Source organism: Amphibalanus amphitrite, unplaced genomic scaffold (genome assembly GCF_019059575.1).
Source record: "Amphibalanus amphitrite isolate SeventyFive unplaced genomic scaffold, NRLGWU_Aamphi_draft 000250F_arrow, whole genome shotgun sequence".
NCBI lineage: Eukaryota > Metazoa > Arthropoda > Thecostraca > Balanomorpha > Balanidae > Amphibalanus > Amphibalanus amphitrite.
The window spans coordinates 397,456-415,969 of record NW_024881745.1 but is presented as its reverse complement, the minus strand read 5'-3'; the positions used below and the strand labels follow the sequence as shown (position 1 = coordinate 415,969).

Here is an 18,514-nt window from a genome sequence, read left to right as displayed (position 1 = left end):
CCGGTAGGTAGGATTTAAGCATCATTTTGTCTTCAGTCTTCTAAAGCTTAACTTCTAAAGCTGTAGATAATACAGATCTAGGGGGCCAGGCACAACTAGAAAACGTAATAAGAGTCGTACCTGCACAGTGCACAATCCAAATCATAAATGCAGCATCAGCGGTGTTGTCACAATTAACCCTCGCCGGCCGAGGGGGGGGGGGCGGGTGCCGCCCCCCCCCATAGGTTTTTTTCGCGATAGCTCCGAACACGCTGGCGATAGAGAGTTGAAACTTGGCATACCTGACCTTTGATTTAAGCCGGATCTTTTGACACCAACCGCATTTTTGGGTCAGGTCAGGTCACTGACCTATGACGTTATAAGTGAACCTCTGCATGGTCTTCAGATGTCGCAACTTCGCAACGCCCTCACTGCCAGAGGAGATGTCACAGAGAAATGAACCTGGGAAAAATGAAAACTGCTATTCTGGCGCCGGGAACGATCTCCAACTATCTCAAGCACTCAAAATCCTGATTTGATGCACTCCTTGCAAGGTTAGATGCGTCACTTTTGCAATGTTGACCTTGCGTGACGTCATTTATAACGTAATCAAGGTCATACTAGTTTTTCGTCAATAACTCCCGATGAAATTGAGCTAGCGATTCGGGAAAGCCACCAATAGACTCAGGAACACCAGCCGAATCGAATGATATGCGACATGACCTCTTTCGACCAACTTCGTGACCTGGGGGTGCTGACCTGACCTTGACCTGAGGTCAATACCCTAAGTTGACCTAACCCGAACAAAAAGTATATCATTCGACATGCCTGAGCGAGGCGAACACGATGCTGCCAAAATCGCGGCTCTGGGGCCGTTTTTTGCGAAGTTATTCACCAAAAACTGAACCGTACCTTGGGGCACTTGACCTGACCTCAGAGGTCACCGGTTGACCTAGGACCTTAAAATCGGGTAACAATCTCTGCGTCTCGTAACGGCGCACTAGCTCGTTTTTTCCGCGACACGCTAGCTCCACCAGGGGCGAAACGGTGAGGGGGGTAGTACCCGCACCCCCCCCCCCCTCGGCCGGCGCGTATGTAGAAAACCAATAGGTCCGGCGAGGGCTAGGGTGCCAGGCACAACTAAAAAACATAATAAGAGTACGTAGGTACCTGCACAGTGCACAATCCAAATAATAAATGCAACATCGGTGGTGTTGTCACAATTAATCGAGATGGCATAAGGGGGTAACGAACGGAAATGTTGGCTTTGCCCATCATCGCGCAAGTATCAACCATTGTTTGGCTTGTCTGCATTCCTCGGTATCTTATCATACCGATTGACATTGAAACCCCACTATAACCGCGGCTACCCTGTGTGCTTTACACTCAACCATGGGCACCGAAATAATCAGCTATCATCCAAGTGGGTATCAGGGGGCCGTTCCGGAGGCTCACGGCTCACCGCGCCGGGTGGGAAGGCAGCATTGAAGCCAGTGGACTTCCGCCTCAGCATAATGTATCCGCTGGCTGGTTGCCTTGCAAATTGCGATGCATAGGTAGGTACACTTTAAAAAGGATGTAATGCACTCCAGTGGAAACCGTCGAATTCTTCCGTCTGCGGGTTCGAATAGCAGCAGTACACCCACCCACTTCTGCGGTAACTCAGAGCGACCAGCAATCGCAATTTGCAGCATTCCCTCACCAGTGTACAGCTAGTGTATGTACTGGCCCTGCAGCAGTCCTGCTTGTACCAGTCCACCGGTATACCCCTAACCCCAGTACCAGTACCAGTCATGCATCCTGTACCAGTCCATCAGTCCACCGGTAGCACAGGCAGCAACCGTCTGGTACTGGTAAACTGTGCAGCTTGACTCGAGTGTTATGCAACAGAGCCTATACGCCCTACTCTGAAGACCCGGTTTGACCCCCGGTCTAATGTTCTGGTTTTCATTCTGAGAAGAGTTGGTGGAATGAGATGGATAGAGCTCGGAATGGAAGGAAGGAGGGATGGGCTCGAATACATTACTAGTCACCCCGGCCGAAAAGTCGGAGGTGTTCAACCCCCGCGAACACCCTAACACGCCTAGCAGTCGCGAACATTGTTGGGCTGGTACAGCTCTCCTCCATGGTACAGCCTAACCGACTGTACCAGCCCAACAATAGGTAGTTCAGCGAAATCCTTCAGCAGTTCGTGTAGTAGTCCGACCTTCAGCATCGCAACGTGGAAATGTACCCACACAAGTCTCAGCACTACCTTTGCCAGTCACAGTGTTACTCAATGCACGTGACAGTGCGGGGGCCAGCCCAGGGGCGTGGGAGAGGTACCAGCTGGGAGTACAGCCGGGCGGGGGAGGGGGCAGGACCCGGGGTACTCTCACAAGGGCAGCCGAACCTACGCCCTCACAGATGCACTGCACCCGGAATGACTCGTCAAAAGGCGAGTTTGAGGGAGAAAAGACGGCGAGCTGCAGTTCGTGACTGGCAAAAACGAGCCGACGGGCAGCGTCAGTCCAAATGCAATTAGGAGATCAGATGAATTTTGGTGTTGGTCAGAGGCGTCAGTTCTGACCGGCGTCGGGTTCAATTAAAAAAACGATTTCAGTGGATCGTCTTACGGACAAAAACACACAATTGTATCGACAAATAGGTACTACCAGTGACAGGGATCCACGCTCTCACTTGATCTGTCGACTAACATTGTTTGCATATGTATGATCTCATTGGAATCATTCTCCCGCAAAATATGATTCCGGGCTCAAGATCCCGAAATATCATCCTGCGCTCATTTACTCAGACGCATGCATAGCGGACTGTGCAAATGCCTGCTACAGAGTGCATAAATGCGGCACCAGTAAGAAAGAAAAAATGATAAGACCAGGTCAAATGCATTGTAGTTACCTGCTCATCACCATCACTTTTCAGCCCAAAATATTACCATCCATGTCGAACGAAGACTTTCGGCTGGCCACGGGTAACCGCTGTGGTGGCCGACGTTCGATGGGGTACGCCTTCAGCCGGAGCCAGTATTTATTTACCGGACACGGGCCGTGTTTACAGGCCTGTCCAGCAGACCTGTCACGTGACCAGTCGCTAGTGGTGCCCCCTCCCCTCCCCCTCAGCCCGCAAACATGTAGAGCTAACGCGGCAGTGCTGGGCTGGCTGCGCTCTGGTGGCATGAGGCCGAAAAGGATGGGAGAACTACTTAAAAAATAGGCGGAACGTGGGATGGGAAAATGGTGACTGAAGACAGGCTGAAAATGGCGACTGACTGATGGGATAGTGGGGCTGTTGAGGGTAAAATGAATGAAAGAAACTATAGCGTACACAGCGAGCAAGTAATCGGCTGAGATTCGCGTGCGCGTGCACACTTGGATGACAGGAAAATAGTGGCACAGGACGGCGAGTACCGTGCAGGCTTAGGCGCTCTTCAAATGGTCCAACCGAAAAAGCATTTGTCTGGCTCCTCGTGTCATCATCGAAGAAGATTTGAGTGCGGGAAACTTTGTGAGTGTATCTACCCGGAGCACCCCGGAGTTCTGACCCCCCTCCCCCCCTAATGGCAACAGGGGGGGGGGGGGCGGAAGCACGTGTTCGGGGGAGGAAGCGAGGTTGGAGAGGGGAGAGGTAGGGTAATTTAGACAGTGCCACAATCACCGCGCGACCCGACAATTACATTGCCATGCATCATGCACAGTGGTTAAGTTCGAGGTCAGGCAGCCCCAGTAATTATAGTGAGCGTATGATTGAATAAGAATGCCTGGCTGCGTTTTATTGCGTCATTATTGCATCACAATTATGGAGACGGAATGCGGCCGGTAAATAAAGGGGAAAAACATTTCTGGGCGAACACAGAGAACAGTTTTCACAAATAATTAGGTGTTAGAAAAATGACAGCCAAAGCTATTTACGAGGTTTACCTCGCCCGCTCTGCAAGTCTGCAGCTTATCAGCTCTGCCTAGGTAGCCAGTACTGCTCTTCAGCTCGCCACATGGCTGTCAGCGAACAGCATTATATGCGGACACTAGCTTGACGGGATTGTAGAGGAAAACGGAAAATCGTGACAAACAACGGGTCAATAAACCTTGCATCGGACAGGCAGAGAAACTGTGAGTCTAGATCCTTGTTTGCCATTTGTTGCCAGGCATAGTGGAGCACTGTCAGCATACGCAATCTATTAGTTCCTCGCCATCAAAGGGAGCGACTGTTGTGACTGTTGACATGAGTTGCAGTCGTTGCAGCAGACGTTGTGCTGCAATATGCAGGATGCAGCATAAGTCGAGTACGTTGAGAGCGGCAAATCAGTTGAGTTATCATTCGCACTTACGGGTGAGGATTCGAACGTTCCCCTAAAAAAAAAAACGTGGATCGCGATCCAAATCCAGTAAATACCATGTTTTAATTTAACAACTTCCTTAAAATTTCAAGACCCTGGCCCCAATGACTATGACCCCGGTGACCCATCTCTCAACACTTTGTCAGACCGGCATTCATGCGATTCGGCGAATGTCAGCGCACATCACGACAATGTGTCGTACATAACTCATAATAATGAGTGATGGAGTCAAAGGTTGGATTTTTATCGCAGCATTTTCGACTTGGTATTCTGATGAAGAGCTGTGCTCAAAATTATCAATATTTAAACAAGTGTTTTGAGAAAAAAATACCTACTACGAGGATAAGGTCATTAACCCTCGCCCTGGCAGGGGGGGGTCGATGCGACCCCCCCTAAGGTTTTTCGAAGATAGCGTAAAAACGGCGGCGCGCAGCGCCGCCAAATTTGGCACAGCTTATGGGGCAACCTTTTTACATATGACCTGAAAATTTCAGGTCCGGGTGACCTTGGGTCAGGTCACCAGGTCAGAAAAACCGGTACAAGGTCATGGTCAAATTTCAATTTTCTTTTTGCACCTGTCCAACTCACAGTTTTGGACTGATTTCCTTCAAACTTTCAGGATGTGCTAAGTTCACCGAGTTGTAGAACATATAGTTCGGGTTTTTTTAGGTCACTGACCTGAGGTCAGTTAGAGGTCATTACGTCGTAATGTTAAGCCTATGGGAAAATACTAAATTCGGAAAATACTGGAGATATCCGCTTCGTTCTATCACTTTTGTGCTTTGAAACCACAGTTCTTAACAGCAGGTCACTTGATGCTTCTTTGTTTGGCGTACTTATCCATGGGTCAGGTCAAATGAGGTCAACTGAGGTCAAATGACGTTTTTGCCAATAACTTGGCACATAATGACGCTAGAGCTTAAAAAATGGTGTCATTGTGTTCCTGGTGATCAGCCGAATCGAATGATATGCGATATGATGCAATTTGGTTAACTTAAACTTAATTCATTACTTAAAGTTTACTTAAAATTTAAGAAAAACTTTAAGTACACTTAAGCAAGCTAAAAAGTATATCATTCGACGCGCCTTGACGTGCTGAGTTCACTGGTGCTTTTCTTTTTGCTCTATCTTAATTAGATCAAAAGTTATAAGCGAAAAACTTTTGACCTGTTTTTAGCGAAATTTTTACATTTATACCCCCCAAAACCCCCCTAAATATTGACCTAGAGCAACCAAATTTGCACAGGGGCGAGAACTCCGGGGGGCCCACCTACCTACCAAATTTGGTGTTTCTAGGTGCCATAGGAGCCAATCGCGAGGGGGGGGTCGCATCGACCCCCCCCTGCCAGGCCGTGTTATGAAAAAGGCCCTGCCAGGGCGAGGGTTAAACTAAAATGTGTTATGTATGGTCCTCGCACAAGGACTACGAAACTTGAAAAAAATGAAATAAGCTTGCATAACAAATAAATCAAATGTTCTCCACGTTTCAAGAACTTTGCCAAATCCAATCCACATAGCATATTTGAGAGAGATGACAGTGCCATTTTCTTGGGCGTTCGAGGAGAACACAGTTATTGGAAAAGAATCACAGGTAATTTCGCTCCTGCTGACTCTGGCACATCCGATGGGAAGCGAAACATTCACAGTCCAAGCTTTTAAAAACGTGGCGTGAATAGGATTCGTCAGCGCCGGGAAAAGCTAAAGTGCTGCATACTCTGGCTTCAAATAATCGAAACATTTAGAACATTTTTCGCATGTTGTGTAGACACATATACAAATACAAATAACAAATCAACGTAAAATAACTTGTGTTTACTGGACCCATGCTTAGTGTTTGCAACTGCGTATAAATAGCAAATGAAGCTGTAGGAGACAATGAAAACGTCACTGCAACCGACTGAGAAAAAGGGCCAGTAGCGAATCAGCCTGTTGTTCACGTAATATTCATCTGGCCTCGCTCGACAACCGTATTCAAACCAGGACAATCTGCATTGACGTCACATAAACCTGCATATGTTTATGCTGTCGCCAGCCAGGGAGAATGCACAGATGACAGCACCTGTTGATATTGGCAGGCACATGACGCCCTAAGCACACATACATGTCACACGCAGGGCGCAGAGTGTTCTGGCGCCGTGCCCCAGCGGCGCCGCCACGCTTTTATGAGCACTACGTACACCCGCATGCAGGTTAGTGGTAGGCTCAGGCACGACACCCAGGGTGGGATGAAAATTTTCCCAAGTTCCAAGGTGCCTATTTATAACATCACCAAAACCTGAAAACTCTCCGGATTCGTCCCACTGATTGTCGAGAAGTCAACATTTTCATTTAAAATAATACAAAATGAGTAAAACGAATGATCTAATAAACACCCAGCTGACCAAGGGAAAGACGGCTGTCCCTGCCGTCCCTCCCTTGGCTTCGAACCGATTGCAGTCTGCAGAATGATGCATGTAGTTACAGTTGCACTTACACTATGGGGGCCTGGGGCAGAAGCATGCCTTTCCAGCCGGCGAGTTTGTGATGGTGAAAATTTTCTTCGGGACCACCTTCATAAATAGCAATTTCGACTGTTATTTGAAAACATTTGTCCAACTATTCTGTAGTCAGATTAATCCGAAGTCCTACTTAATCCTTTTGTCTGTTTAGTCGAAATGGCTTGAATACAATAAACAAAACAAAGCAACTCAGATTCAGACTCTGTATTTTCATGTTACCTATGCACTGCCTTTCTGAAGTTGTAAGACTCCTAATGGATACTAGGTCCTGCAAGGTTCATTTCCCTGTGAAAGGTCCTCTGGGAGTGAGGGCGTTGAGAATTTGCGACATCTGAAGACCGTGCAGAGGTTCATTTTTGACTTCATAGGTCAGTGACCTGATCTGACCCGAAAATGCGGTTGGTGTCAACAGATCCGGCTTGATTCAAAGGTCAGGTATGCCTAGCTTCAGATCACCGGCGTGTTCGGATCTATCGCGAAAAAAAAACTATGGAGGGGCGGCACCTGCCTCCCCCCTCGGCCGGCGAGGGTTAAGGCTCTCAGAGACCAGTACAGGGCCTGCAAAGGGCAGTTTGAGCCATTTAGATGCCGACTTGGGCCATCAGAGGCTAATGTGGGTCCTTACAGGCCATCATGGGCCCTCAGAGGTCAGTGTGGGACCCTAAAATACCTGCATGGGCTTACCGGCACGGGAAAATACCGGCACGGGATCTGAGGGCCCGCAGTGCGGGGCCCTCAGATCCCATGCCTCAGATCCCATGCTCAGAGGCACCTAAAGGTTAGTCTTGGGACCCCAGAGACAGAAATGATGTCACCAGAGGCCGGAGTGAGGCCCTCAGACGCCGGCTGGGCCCTTGAGGCCGGTTTAGGGGCCCTCAAATGCCAGTGGAGGGCCCTCAGAGGTCAATGTGGGTTCTCATCCCTCAATGTGGGCGCTTGACCGCCACTGAAGAGCCCTCCGAGATCAGTGTAGGACCCTCAAAGACTGGTATGGGAGCTGTTAATAGCTGGCGTGGGTTTCTTGAGCCTCGTGACAATCGAATAAGGGCCAGAGCCCCATACACCCATGGGGGTCCTGCCCATTGGTTGTTTGGGGGGGCCAAATGATATGATGGCCCCCTGATTAGCCTTTGGAGGGGGGAAGGGTATGGTCCTGATCCCCCCTCTGCGACCGCCACTGCACTGAAAGTGCGAAGGGGGAGGGGCAGATACCCACAGACATTGCTGGCCCCCAGCCTGTTTGAACCGAGGCAGGGGGCATGGTCACCCTGGCCCCCAGCTACTACGCCTGTGACGAACTATGCCGACTCCAAGCAGATCCGGTCAAGCGTTGGTCGTTTGTATACGCATTCTCCTGCACCTTACTAGTATTGTCTTATTCCTTTTCAGTGCCCGCTCATGTCCCGCGTCTCGTATTCAACAAAATGCTGCCACCAGGACTCACAGTTTTGTCTCTAATATGGTTTCCCTCATTGAGTGAAGGAAATTGCGGTCAATAACGCTGTAGAAACAAAAGGGAATCTTCATTAAAGGGCAGGTTGAATAGTCAAGTTCTGGTGTTTAGGGTACCGGGTGGTAGGTACTTACAGACAGACACTAAAGTCAGCAAAAAGTGGGGGGGGGGGCAGTTAACATTGCTGGCCCCCCACCTCCGAAAGTGGGGGGGGGGGCATGGCCCCCCGCCCCCTGTTCCTACGCCTATGGTCAACGGACACGTCGAAATAAACAACTTCTAGCACTCCACTCTTCTACTCTGCAGATCTGAGATCACTACCACCTTGCTGACCTTGCTACCACCCAAGCCCTATATCACTATGAGCAACCAATCACGTACAAAAGGCCTCTACACCAAGGCCCTAAAACTCTACAGTCTACACCACGCTCGGCGTTTGCTCGGCGCGGTTCATTCCCATGGTTGAGCCCTTTAGACTCTTTAGTGCCCTGGTTGAGCCAAGCTGCCAAGCTTCCTAGTTGTTATGGCAACAAGAGCGTACCTTATTTTTAAGCAGTTCAAAATGACAAATGTAATTTTGGTATGTCAAAACTGGTCAAAACAAACTGAAGTTTGGTGATTTTTTTTCAATTAAAAACTTTAAAAAACGTAATTAAAAACTTTTTTAAAATAAATTAACTATTTTTCACATTTTGAGCAGTACGCACTGTACGTAGTGGATTTCCAAGTCAAAAATTGCACTACGTACAGTGTACGTACTGTACGTAGTGGTGGCGGCGCCCCTGCCGTGCCCTCTTCCCTCTTCAGTACCCATCTCTCCGGCGTGTGTCGTAGGTGGACCGGGTGAGCTGATACGTTCCCTTTGACCCCTAAAAGGGTGCAGTCCGATCAAACCGTGTTGATATACCCGCACACGAAAAACACCTCCTGGTCCGTCCAGCCTGGCTGCTCAGTACAGATAACCAGAGTAGCGGATTTGCCTTCGCCGCCGCTGGCTGGTAACCAGGCCAACCCGCTCGGGGAGGATTTACAGCAGCGCGGTGCAAACACCACCAGTGGCGGCGTAAGAAAACCAGTGGCGGAGTCAGGAGAACGCCAGTGGCGGAGTACGAACGCCAGTGGCGGAGTTAGGAAAACGCCAGTGGCGGCACCAGGAAAACGCCAGGGGCGGAGTCAGAACGCCAAAGGCGGCAGCAGGAAAGCGCCAGTGGCGGAGTCAGGACATCAGCGACGGCGAGAGGAGAACACCAGTGGCGGAGTCAGGAGAACGCCAGTGGCGGCGTGAGAAGATCAGTTCAAACTGGTGTTCAGAAGATAGAAAATCAGCAGCTCTTATAACCATTTCAGTGCCAATTAACATTTATGATTTAATCATTAACGTTTTGAGACGCTTGGTGGGAATACATGTCGGAGCAAAATTTTCGAAATTGGAATCTGGCTAGTAGCGTCCTGCAAGACTAAATTGTGTTCAGTAGCGAATTTCCCAAAATGGAGACTCCGTGACATGGTAGCCCAATCCGTCTACATTGCACCAGCACACTGTTCGTGCCACATAACCCGTTATCGTGATCATACCGCACCGCAACCAGCGAGATGCCGATTACTCCCGGTTTGGCTCATCAAAACAGTGCGCTGCCTATACATACGCTTAAAAAGGCATCAATGAGGTGAAAGCACCTCAGTTCTTATCAGCGCAATATATAGACTCACCAAATGTGTCTGTACCTGACTAGATAAGTGAAACTTTTTTAAATATAAAGGTACTGTATTATAGAAAGCCTTCGCAAACGCGTTTCGAACATATCCTCGGATCAGTGCTAGCTTCCCATAATACAAAATCAAAATGGTGATTTTGTATTATGGGAAACTAGCACTGACGAAGATATGTTCGAAACGCGTTTGCGAAGGCTTTCTATAATACAGTACCTTTATATTTAAAAAGGTTTCACTTATCTAGTCATACTGTCACAATGAACGTTCAACATTACCTATCATGCGTCCCGTAATTCCGTGGGGGATACCTTTGTGCAAACATGATGACAAAATGGCAATGCAATAGACGAAACAGAAGTTATTTGATGTAGGCGATACTTAAACTTCTGAAACGCCCACTTGAATCACATGGGTTGCCAGTGCAAGTGATGGAATATTGTGGAATCTATCCGGATCCCAGATCCTCGCCATGGGTTTGTTGTCAGATAGATACTCCTAAAAATGCATATGGTGCAAAAGAAAACATGTTTTCCGATGGATCAATTGTGACATGGTGTGTCAAAAGTGGAAATAGCCGGTGCGCCGTCTGGCAACCCGGCAGCCCGCCGCCATAGGGAAATTCATGCTTTTTGTCGCTTTTTCGCTCCTTATGAGTCACTTGATCTAATTAGAGCTTAACTAGGAACGAGGCGGGTCACTTGGACGTATTCGGGAGCCGAATACGGTGTTTTGGAGCCAATACCTGGGAAACCCTACCCGCCCAATGCGAGTATTTAAGAGTCTGCATGCCCAAATTAACGCTGAGCGCGGCCGTTTTCGGTCGGTTTTCCGCGACCTTGTGGCGAAATCGCCTTATTTATTCAACCAGGGTGGGCTAATCCGCTTAACTAGGAATGAGGCGTTGAAGAGAATTATTCAAGGAATAGAGTTGTGCAAAAATATTTTTGGTATTGTTAAAACTGTATCCGCCCTCGAACGATAAATATTGTTGACCCATCAGGAACACATCCCCTGGAATGCGTTTGGACTTGGCTGGATCTAATATTAGCGAGTATCTGCTAATGCAGTTTCTTGGCTTACACAGTACGCACACAAGCATACGTACTTCCTGCCCTTGGTTATCCCTCACTTGAATGAAAATTTTGCTATAATAACCATTCCAAGCAGTTAACAGGTTTTAGTGCAGTGCCAAGTCGGAACCGTTCAGCGCCGCCAGTCTCCCAGGCGGCGCGTAACGGCCGCCGCCGGCCGCGCGCCGCCGCTCTGGCGGGGTGTTTGACTTCATATCTCTGTTGCTAGAAAAGTTGTGGACCGATTTACATGATTCTTGCATGAAAAGATCCGCCATTCAATTCTTAGCAGATAACGAAAATTTGACGTCAATTGCACGATCCGCTGCCCATATTGTGGTACTGCCATCTATTGACAAGGCTGGCGAACTAAAGCCGGGCGGCTATTTCCACTTTTGACACACCATGAAATGCACATTGTCCGGTAATTCTGTTGTGGAATCCACAATATCACCAATACAACAATCGGGTTCCATGCTCATGCCTGATGTCAACCGTGGGAAGTGTCATCGTCCATAGACTGCTGAACTGAGTTCACGCAAAGTGAGGTGTGGGAGGCCCCTATAGGTCATTTGCGCCCATGACGATGTTAAGTAAAGTCGCCTAAGTGAAGCGTGAAGTCGATGTTAGTGAAGCACTTTGCATCGCCTCCACTTAAGCCCAGCGTCGCCGAGACGGTGGCATGTCTGGGTCTGCAGGTCTCAACACGGAGAAAGAACACACGAGGTCACCGATGACGTCATCCCTGCTGCAGCGGTGGAAGGCCGCAGGGGCCACCAGGGGAGGGGGGAGGGGTGCAGTCTGGCGCCTGACATTGTCCTACCTACCCGTAACGTAACCCGCTCATAACCAAACACAGCTCGGGAGTGGCGATAAAATGTTCAGTGAACATTCTATCGCCGCTCCCGCGCTGTGAACGTTGCTCACATACAGGGCTATACCATACATGACACATGTTTGATGGCAAGTTTGTTGGTGATATCACCGTGCATACGATGTGCATTGTAAAATTGAAGTTTCAAAACATTGGTAAGTGATTTCAGCTAGAGGGAGGGTAACTAAAGACAGTCAATTACTAACACTTGGCGGGATATGTAGCATAATATTGACATCAATAACGATAGTTATAAGAGTGACTGACATTCGTGAAAATGTAGATCAGCGTAAATGAGAGCCATAAGTGCACCTGTGCAAACAATCGATGCGAATCCCAGAGCGGTTTTTAACTGCAGGTCAGTTGTTTCATTCTTACACAAAACACCCAGGCATCTGTATCACTAAAACATTCACGTCAAACATCACACAGTTAAAAATGTCATCACTAGTCTACACTAGATCTCGAACCACACAAGTAGGTTGTCAGTAGATACATATAAACTAAAACCACCTGTTGAAAACATATCATTCATCAATACAACCACAACAGTGTCCGTTTTGAGTTATTTATGCGCAATGGCTAGTGAGATTAGCGTATGATAAGCACAGTCAGGCGATGCTAAATGAATCGCAGATGGTTCCAATCTGGTGACCATTGATAGGGCACAAGTTCTATGTCAGATTGTCTGAGAGGCAACTGCGGACCACTCGCTTACCTGCCCTTGTATCCAATCACTCCGGCCTGAAATTCGTCGCGATCGAGTTCGGGTCACTTGTTTCACCAGCGTTCTGTCGCAGAACCTTGGAACCACACCTCCAGACTGCCCAATCCGCGTTATCGCTGGCCCGACCACTCAGCCCCTCCACCGCTGACTATCCGTGTCGCTGGGCCGCCAGTGGGCGCCACGCGCAGGGGCGCGCTCAGCTGCCACATCGGCCGATTCTCGCAGCTGAGACCTTGAACGGCCCCGCCGCCCAGCGACCGCCACCGCCGCTGCCGCTCTGTGCTTAGTTCAGCTGTCGACCGCCGGCGGCGCCACCGACGCAGTCTGAGGTTCCGGTTTGGGCTGTGTGACGCAACAGGTCCCACCGGCCTGCGTGCCTGGAGCCGCCACTGGCCGTCCATGGCGTAGTCAGTGGGGCTGCAGTGCACAGTGGGATTTTGCCGATCTAGCACGACTTTATTCGTAGAGGGCAAAATATAGGGTAGAGGGTAAATCGTTGGTAGTGGCCACGGGGTGCACTCCGGCCTTCCAACATTCCAAAAGTGGCAACACTTGCGCTGCCATTGTAATTGGCACCGTTAGCATTCTAAAAAAAAAAACACACACACACACACAGTTATCCGACCAAACAACGTAAGTTTTGGTCGACGCTCATGAACCCTCGCCAGGCCAAGGCCTTTTCCATAACACGGACGGCCAGGGGGGGGGGGCGGGGGGGGGGGCCACGAATCCCCCTGGCGATGGGCTCCCATGGTGCTTAGAAACGCCAAATTTACAGAGTGGGTGGGCCTTTATACGGAGATCTCGCCCCTGTGCAAATTTGGTTACTCTAGGTCAATATTTAGGGGGTTTGGGTGGATATAAATGTAAAAATTTCGCTAAGACAGGTCAAAGTTCTTTGCTTACAACTTTTGATCTAAGATAAAGCAAAAAAAAAACGTAAACTCAGCACGGTCCGTGCGCATCGAATGGTTTATTTTGTTACACGTTCAAGGGAACTTTAAATTTTCCTAATTTTAAGCGAACTTAAACTAATTAATTAAGTTCAAGTTAACCAAATTGCATCACATCGCATATCATTAAGTGCGAAGTTATTAGCCAAAACGTAGTTTGACCTCATTTGACCTCAACTGACCTGACTGAAGTGTTTTCGTAAGCAGACACCGAATTCATATTTAATTGAGGTAAAACAACACAAAAACGTTGAATTGGAGCATATTTTTACGATTAGAGCAATACAGGCAACTTTTCTTAAAATTTGTCGTGACCTCTAAGTGACCTCAGGTCACTCGAACTTTGAAAACCTGGATGAAGGTTATACAACTCGGTGAGATTAGCACATCCTGCCAGTTTGAATCAAATCGATGAATGTTGAGTGCAAAGTAGAAAAACTGCCTGCATTGGGAGGGGGTGGCAACCAGCCCCTCCCCCCATGTTCGGGCGAGGGTTAAAAACTGAGCTCTTGGGAGCGATTGCCGTGGTTCAAGGTTTTGCGTCGAAATAGGCCGAACATGACGTCACTCTGACGTCATTTCCGGCCGACCTATGATAGCTATGAAGTTCATATTTAGACACAAGATGTCAAATTGATGCAGCCGAAGGTACTGAAAGTTTGGCGTCGATATCGTCAAGCGGCTTAGAAGTTATTGCAACAACAACAACAACAACAACAAAAAAAAAACACGGGAGAAAAACGGGAGGGGGCTATGAATAGCCCCACCCCCCACCCCCACTGGGGCGCGGGTTAAGCTCTAATTAGGTCAAGTGACTCATAAGGAGCGAAAAAGTGACAAAAAGCATGAATTTTCTTATGGCGGCGGGCTGCCGGGACGCCGCGCGGCGCACCGGCTATTTCCACTTTTGTCACACCATGCTCCCGCCTCCCACATTTTCATGACTATTCATCATTCATGTTTTCTTTTCATGACTGGGTGGGGGGGGGGGTGCTCTGTATGTAGAGCCCGCCCCCCAGTCAGGCGCGGGTTGAGCGTGATCCATCCCCCAAAAATATAACTCTGAAACACTAGCCTGGGAGTAGACGCGACGAACTTAAGGAGATATCGTCTGAAAAGAAGAGGGAAGCGCCCTTCCCCCCCCCCCCCGAACGGGACGAGACGAGGGTTAGAGATCAGACGCGATCACAGGTATAAATTCCCAGTTCTGCGTCACCCATTATCACGGAGTCACTAGGGACCTTGGTTTGACTGGTAAGGTCCACAGAGATCGCAGATCCTTGTCCTCATCGTGGTCAGATCCTGTGAGATCGTGGAAAGATCGCAAAGTTGCCATACGAGGTACTTACCTATGTAAAGTTGGATCACTCAAGATTCCTTTACTACTCAGGCTGGTTCACTAGGGAAATAAAGGCGCCGTGGTGACGAAATCAGAGGAAATCCTTCACGTTCAAATGAAGTGGTCATTTGAATTGCTGATTTTGGCTTGACATAGTCCTTTTTTAGTTTCAGCACCATTTATCGTAATGAGGCGAACTCATTGTTACATTGGTACAATTTTTGATGACATAAAATGCTTGTTTTCTTCTCCAGCTCGCCCGAAAGATGATGAAATTTGCATGCATGCCTATGGGTGAAGGGAGATTCTACCGCCGTGGTGACATCACGGTAAAGGGATTATGGAGCTCGTGGACGGGGGCTGATCACTGATCTTTGCCAACGACAGACTGACGTATGTCTTTGGCCATCCACTGAGATCAACGATTCGGCAGATAAGAAAACCGGTATTAAATCCAATGGTATATTTACGATATCAGCATCATTAAAAGCATAAAACCATCAATCATCAGTCAAATACAAAAACTTGTTAGCATATTTGAAAATGCATGCATGCAACGTCACATCATACAACTGAAATATAACAATACTGGCAGTCTTAAAGGAAGGGTGCCACCTTTTGGACACAACGCAGTTTTTACAAGATTAGCCTCACATGAACCTAAAAACCGGCTTCACTTACCTATGCTCGAGACGGTCAGCATTGAATCCGCACGTGAAGTTATCATTTGCGAGTTTTGCTGCCAGCATTCGGGCAGGCAAAAATCTTCAGCACTATTTCCTCGTCGTGTTAAGGGTATTTTATAAAACATGAAATCAGCAAAGGTATGTATAAAAGTTATACTTTTGAAGCATGTTTTATCATTTTGAAAGGGTATATTTTTTCTTTATGGTATACACTTAAGTTTTAAAATTTTAATTGGGAAGTTTTTCTAGTAAGTTGCATGAAGGGTGAAGGGTTCCATAGATCTCTTAAGCATTGTAAAGGAAAAACCTTTACTCGACTTATTTGATGTTCTTTTGAATAACCAATTAGGTGGCAAATATGGCCAACAGTTACCTACTTGGTTACCTACAACTTAGTTCAAATCATGTTATCTTCTTCCTTTTTATTTGTTCATCTTTTTGTCTCAGTTGCGCCATCAATGCAAATGGCAGAATGATATGTTGCCATGACAACAGGATATGCCAGCCGTCCTAGCTGCCACATCAAACGACCTTGAGTTGTAGTGGTGATATAAACAACGATCTTTTTTTTTGGCCAATGTATTAAATGCAATGTTTCGGTATTTTGTATATTGTGGACGCGCTAACCACGTCTAAAAATTCAAATAAGTAAAATAGATTCATAGAACAAAAATTTCGGAAGGTGGCACCCTTCCTTTAAACAACTTTGGTAGATAATGCACCTAAATTGGAAAATGGTAATGCAGTACAGTCACTCGCTAACTCTGTCAGCTTAGAGCTGATGGGCAAGCGGCTGGCGCTCCTACCGTCCGGTCTGAACGGACTGCGAGTTCAGACTGGACTGAGTCTGCGAGCCAGAGGCGCCGTCAATGCTGGACGTGCTGCCAGAGGCCTGGTTGACGCTGCTGCCGCCGTTGGAGGCGCTGCCACCGGCCGAAGAGCCCAGCTGGGTGATGGTGGTCTGACTGCCGTCCGGTCCGGTGGTCTTGCCCTGGGTCAGTTGGCTGCCAGCGTTACCGGTGGCCGAGCCGAGGCCAACACCGGGGATCACTGGCAGGCCCGGCAGGCCCGGGACCCCTCCGAAACCGGCCAGGGCGGGGTTGGTGAACTGCGACGACTGGGCGTCCGTGTTGGAGGAGCTGCTGGTGCCGTGCGGCGTAATCAGGTTCTGCGAATTGCTGGAGGCAGAGCCGACGTTGACGCCGCCGTTGGCCGCCTGACCGCCGGTGCCGGACTGCATTTGGACCACATTGGACGAACCTCCGAACAGTCCAATGGTTTCACCACTGACAATGCTGCTGCCAGCCTGACCCTGAGCGCTGCCGGAGCCGAAACCTGGGAAGGCCGGGATGGACGGAAGGATCAGTCCTGCACCTCCGAAATGGCCGAAAGCTGGGACGGAGCCCTGCTGGGACTGAGCGTTGGTGTTGGACGAGCTGCTGGTACCGAGGAGACCCGTCTGACTCTGGGTGTTGCCGGAGGCTGTGCCGACGTTGAAGCCGCCGTTGGAAGCCTGTCCTCCGGTGCCCGACTGTTGCTGGACGATGTTTGTCGAGCCGCCGTGAGGTCCGATGGTCTCCCCCTGCACGATGTTGCTGCCTGACTGGCCCTGAGCGCTGCTGGGACCGAAGCCAGGGATAACCGGGATAGACGGCATGACGAACCCTCCTCCAAGGCTTCCAAACCCTGGAACGGAGCCTTGCTGGGACTGGGCGTCTGTGTTGGACGAGCTGCTGGTTCCCAGGAGACCCGTCTGACTCTGGGTGTTGCCGGAGGCAGAGCCGACGTTGAAGCCGCCGTTGGAAGCCTGCCCTCCGGTGGCGGACTGGTGTTGGACCACGTTGGACGTGCCGCCGATCGGGAGGACGGTCTCGCTCTTGGTGATGCCGCTGTTGGACGTGCCGGACGAGCTGGGGACCAGCGGTACCGCCTGCTGCCACTGAGGCCGCGCCTGGGCGCAGGCCAGGCTAGCCAGGACCACGAACGCTGTGCGGAACATCCTGAAAAAGTTAATGTAAGTCAGTCCTATTTCCTAAAAAAATGAAGTAGTATTGATTTGTAATATTATGTTATCCCAGCAAGACATCAGCATTCATAAACCCAGAAATGTGGTATTCGATGCTGCCTTTTTATGGTTCTATTTTAGAGGCATATAAGCATGCAAGTCTGCATTGGGGAAGGTTTCTTCTATTTCGAGTTGAACGTGAAAAAAGAGAGCTGCAATGTCGAGCGGTATCAGCCATTTGACCACAGGCACTTATCCTTGCTCACCTGATAGCTTTTCGCTAGAGCTGTTATAATATCACCACGGATGATACTGTGTGAATGATACTGTTCGCCGACTCTGACTGGTTTATATACTTCACCCCAGTCAGCTGTTGGTGTGATGACGTATTGAGTTCTGGCGTGCGGTCCGGCCGGCTCCTCGCCAGCCGGGAATCCCATGCGCCGCGCAGGTTTCCAGGTGGATGTATATCGGCTAGCTGAGTAGACAGCAGGGCGTCTGCGTCACGGGAGTGGAAACTCGACACTTGTGACGTCACTCACTGCGCACAGCGCTCTGGAAAACAGCTCAGTGGCTCCTGGAAAGGTAAAGGCCATTGGGTGTAGCGCTCGATGTTGATGCATCGCAGACGTACCTACACATGTAGGTATTCCTAACAGGCACCATTTGTTTCGACGATAGTAAGTTGGTATAATGGCGGTCAAGAGTGCCGTATGTGTAAAAATACAAACTTTTTTTACAAACCACCAAGAAGTTTTGCAGTCTATCGCTAGCTTGACCATCACCAACCTAGTAAGCGCAAATAACACACACCCCGTTGAGGTCTGTCAGTTTCCTGTGCGGAGGGAAGGGGAGGCCGAAGGGGGGGGGGCAAAGGGGCACCC

At 49.1% G+C, this 18,514-nt stretch overlaps 2 protein-coding genes across 2 annotated transcripts in view; both read right to left on the bottom strand.

The window, feature by feature from the left end:
* Positions 1-12,824, bottom strand: part of LOC122386422 — a 30,822-nt gene extending 17,998 nt beyond the window's left edge. The window contains exon 1 of the mRNA XM_043375600.1: positions 12,639-12,824. The gene's annotated coding sequence lies outside the window, so the exon portion shown is untranslated. The remainder of the gene's footprint in view (positions 1-12,638) is intronic.
* Positions 12,825-15,387: 2,563 nt separating this feature from the next.
* LOC122386409 (uncharacterized PE-PGRS family protein PE_PGRS54-like) lies at positions 15,388-17,984 on the bottom strand. Its single transcript, XM_043375584.1, has 3 exons — positions 17,897-17,984; positions 16,327-17,625; positions 15,388-15,541 (listed from the first exon to the last, which is right to left on the bottom strand). Exon 2 carries the CDS (start codon positions 17,622-17,624, stop codon positions 16,428-16,430), a length of 1,197 nt encoding a protein of 398 aa, XP_043231519.1. The 5' UTR covers position 17,625; positions 17,897-17,984; the 3' UTR covers positions 15,388-15,541; positions 16,327-16,427.
* Positions 17,985-18,514: the final 530 nt, after the last annotated feature.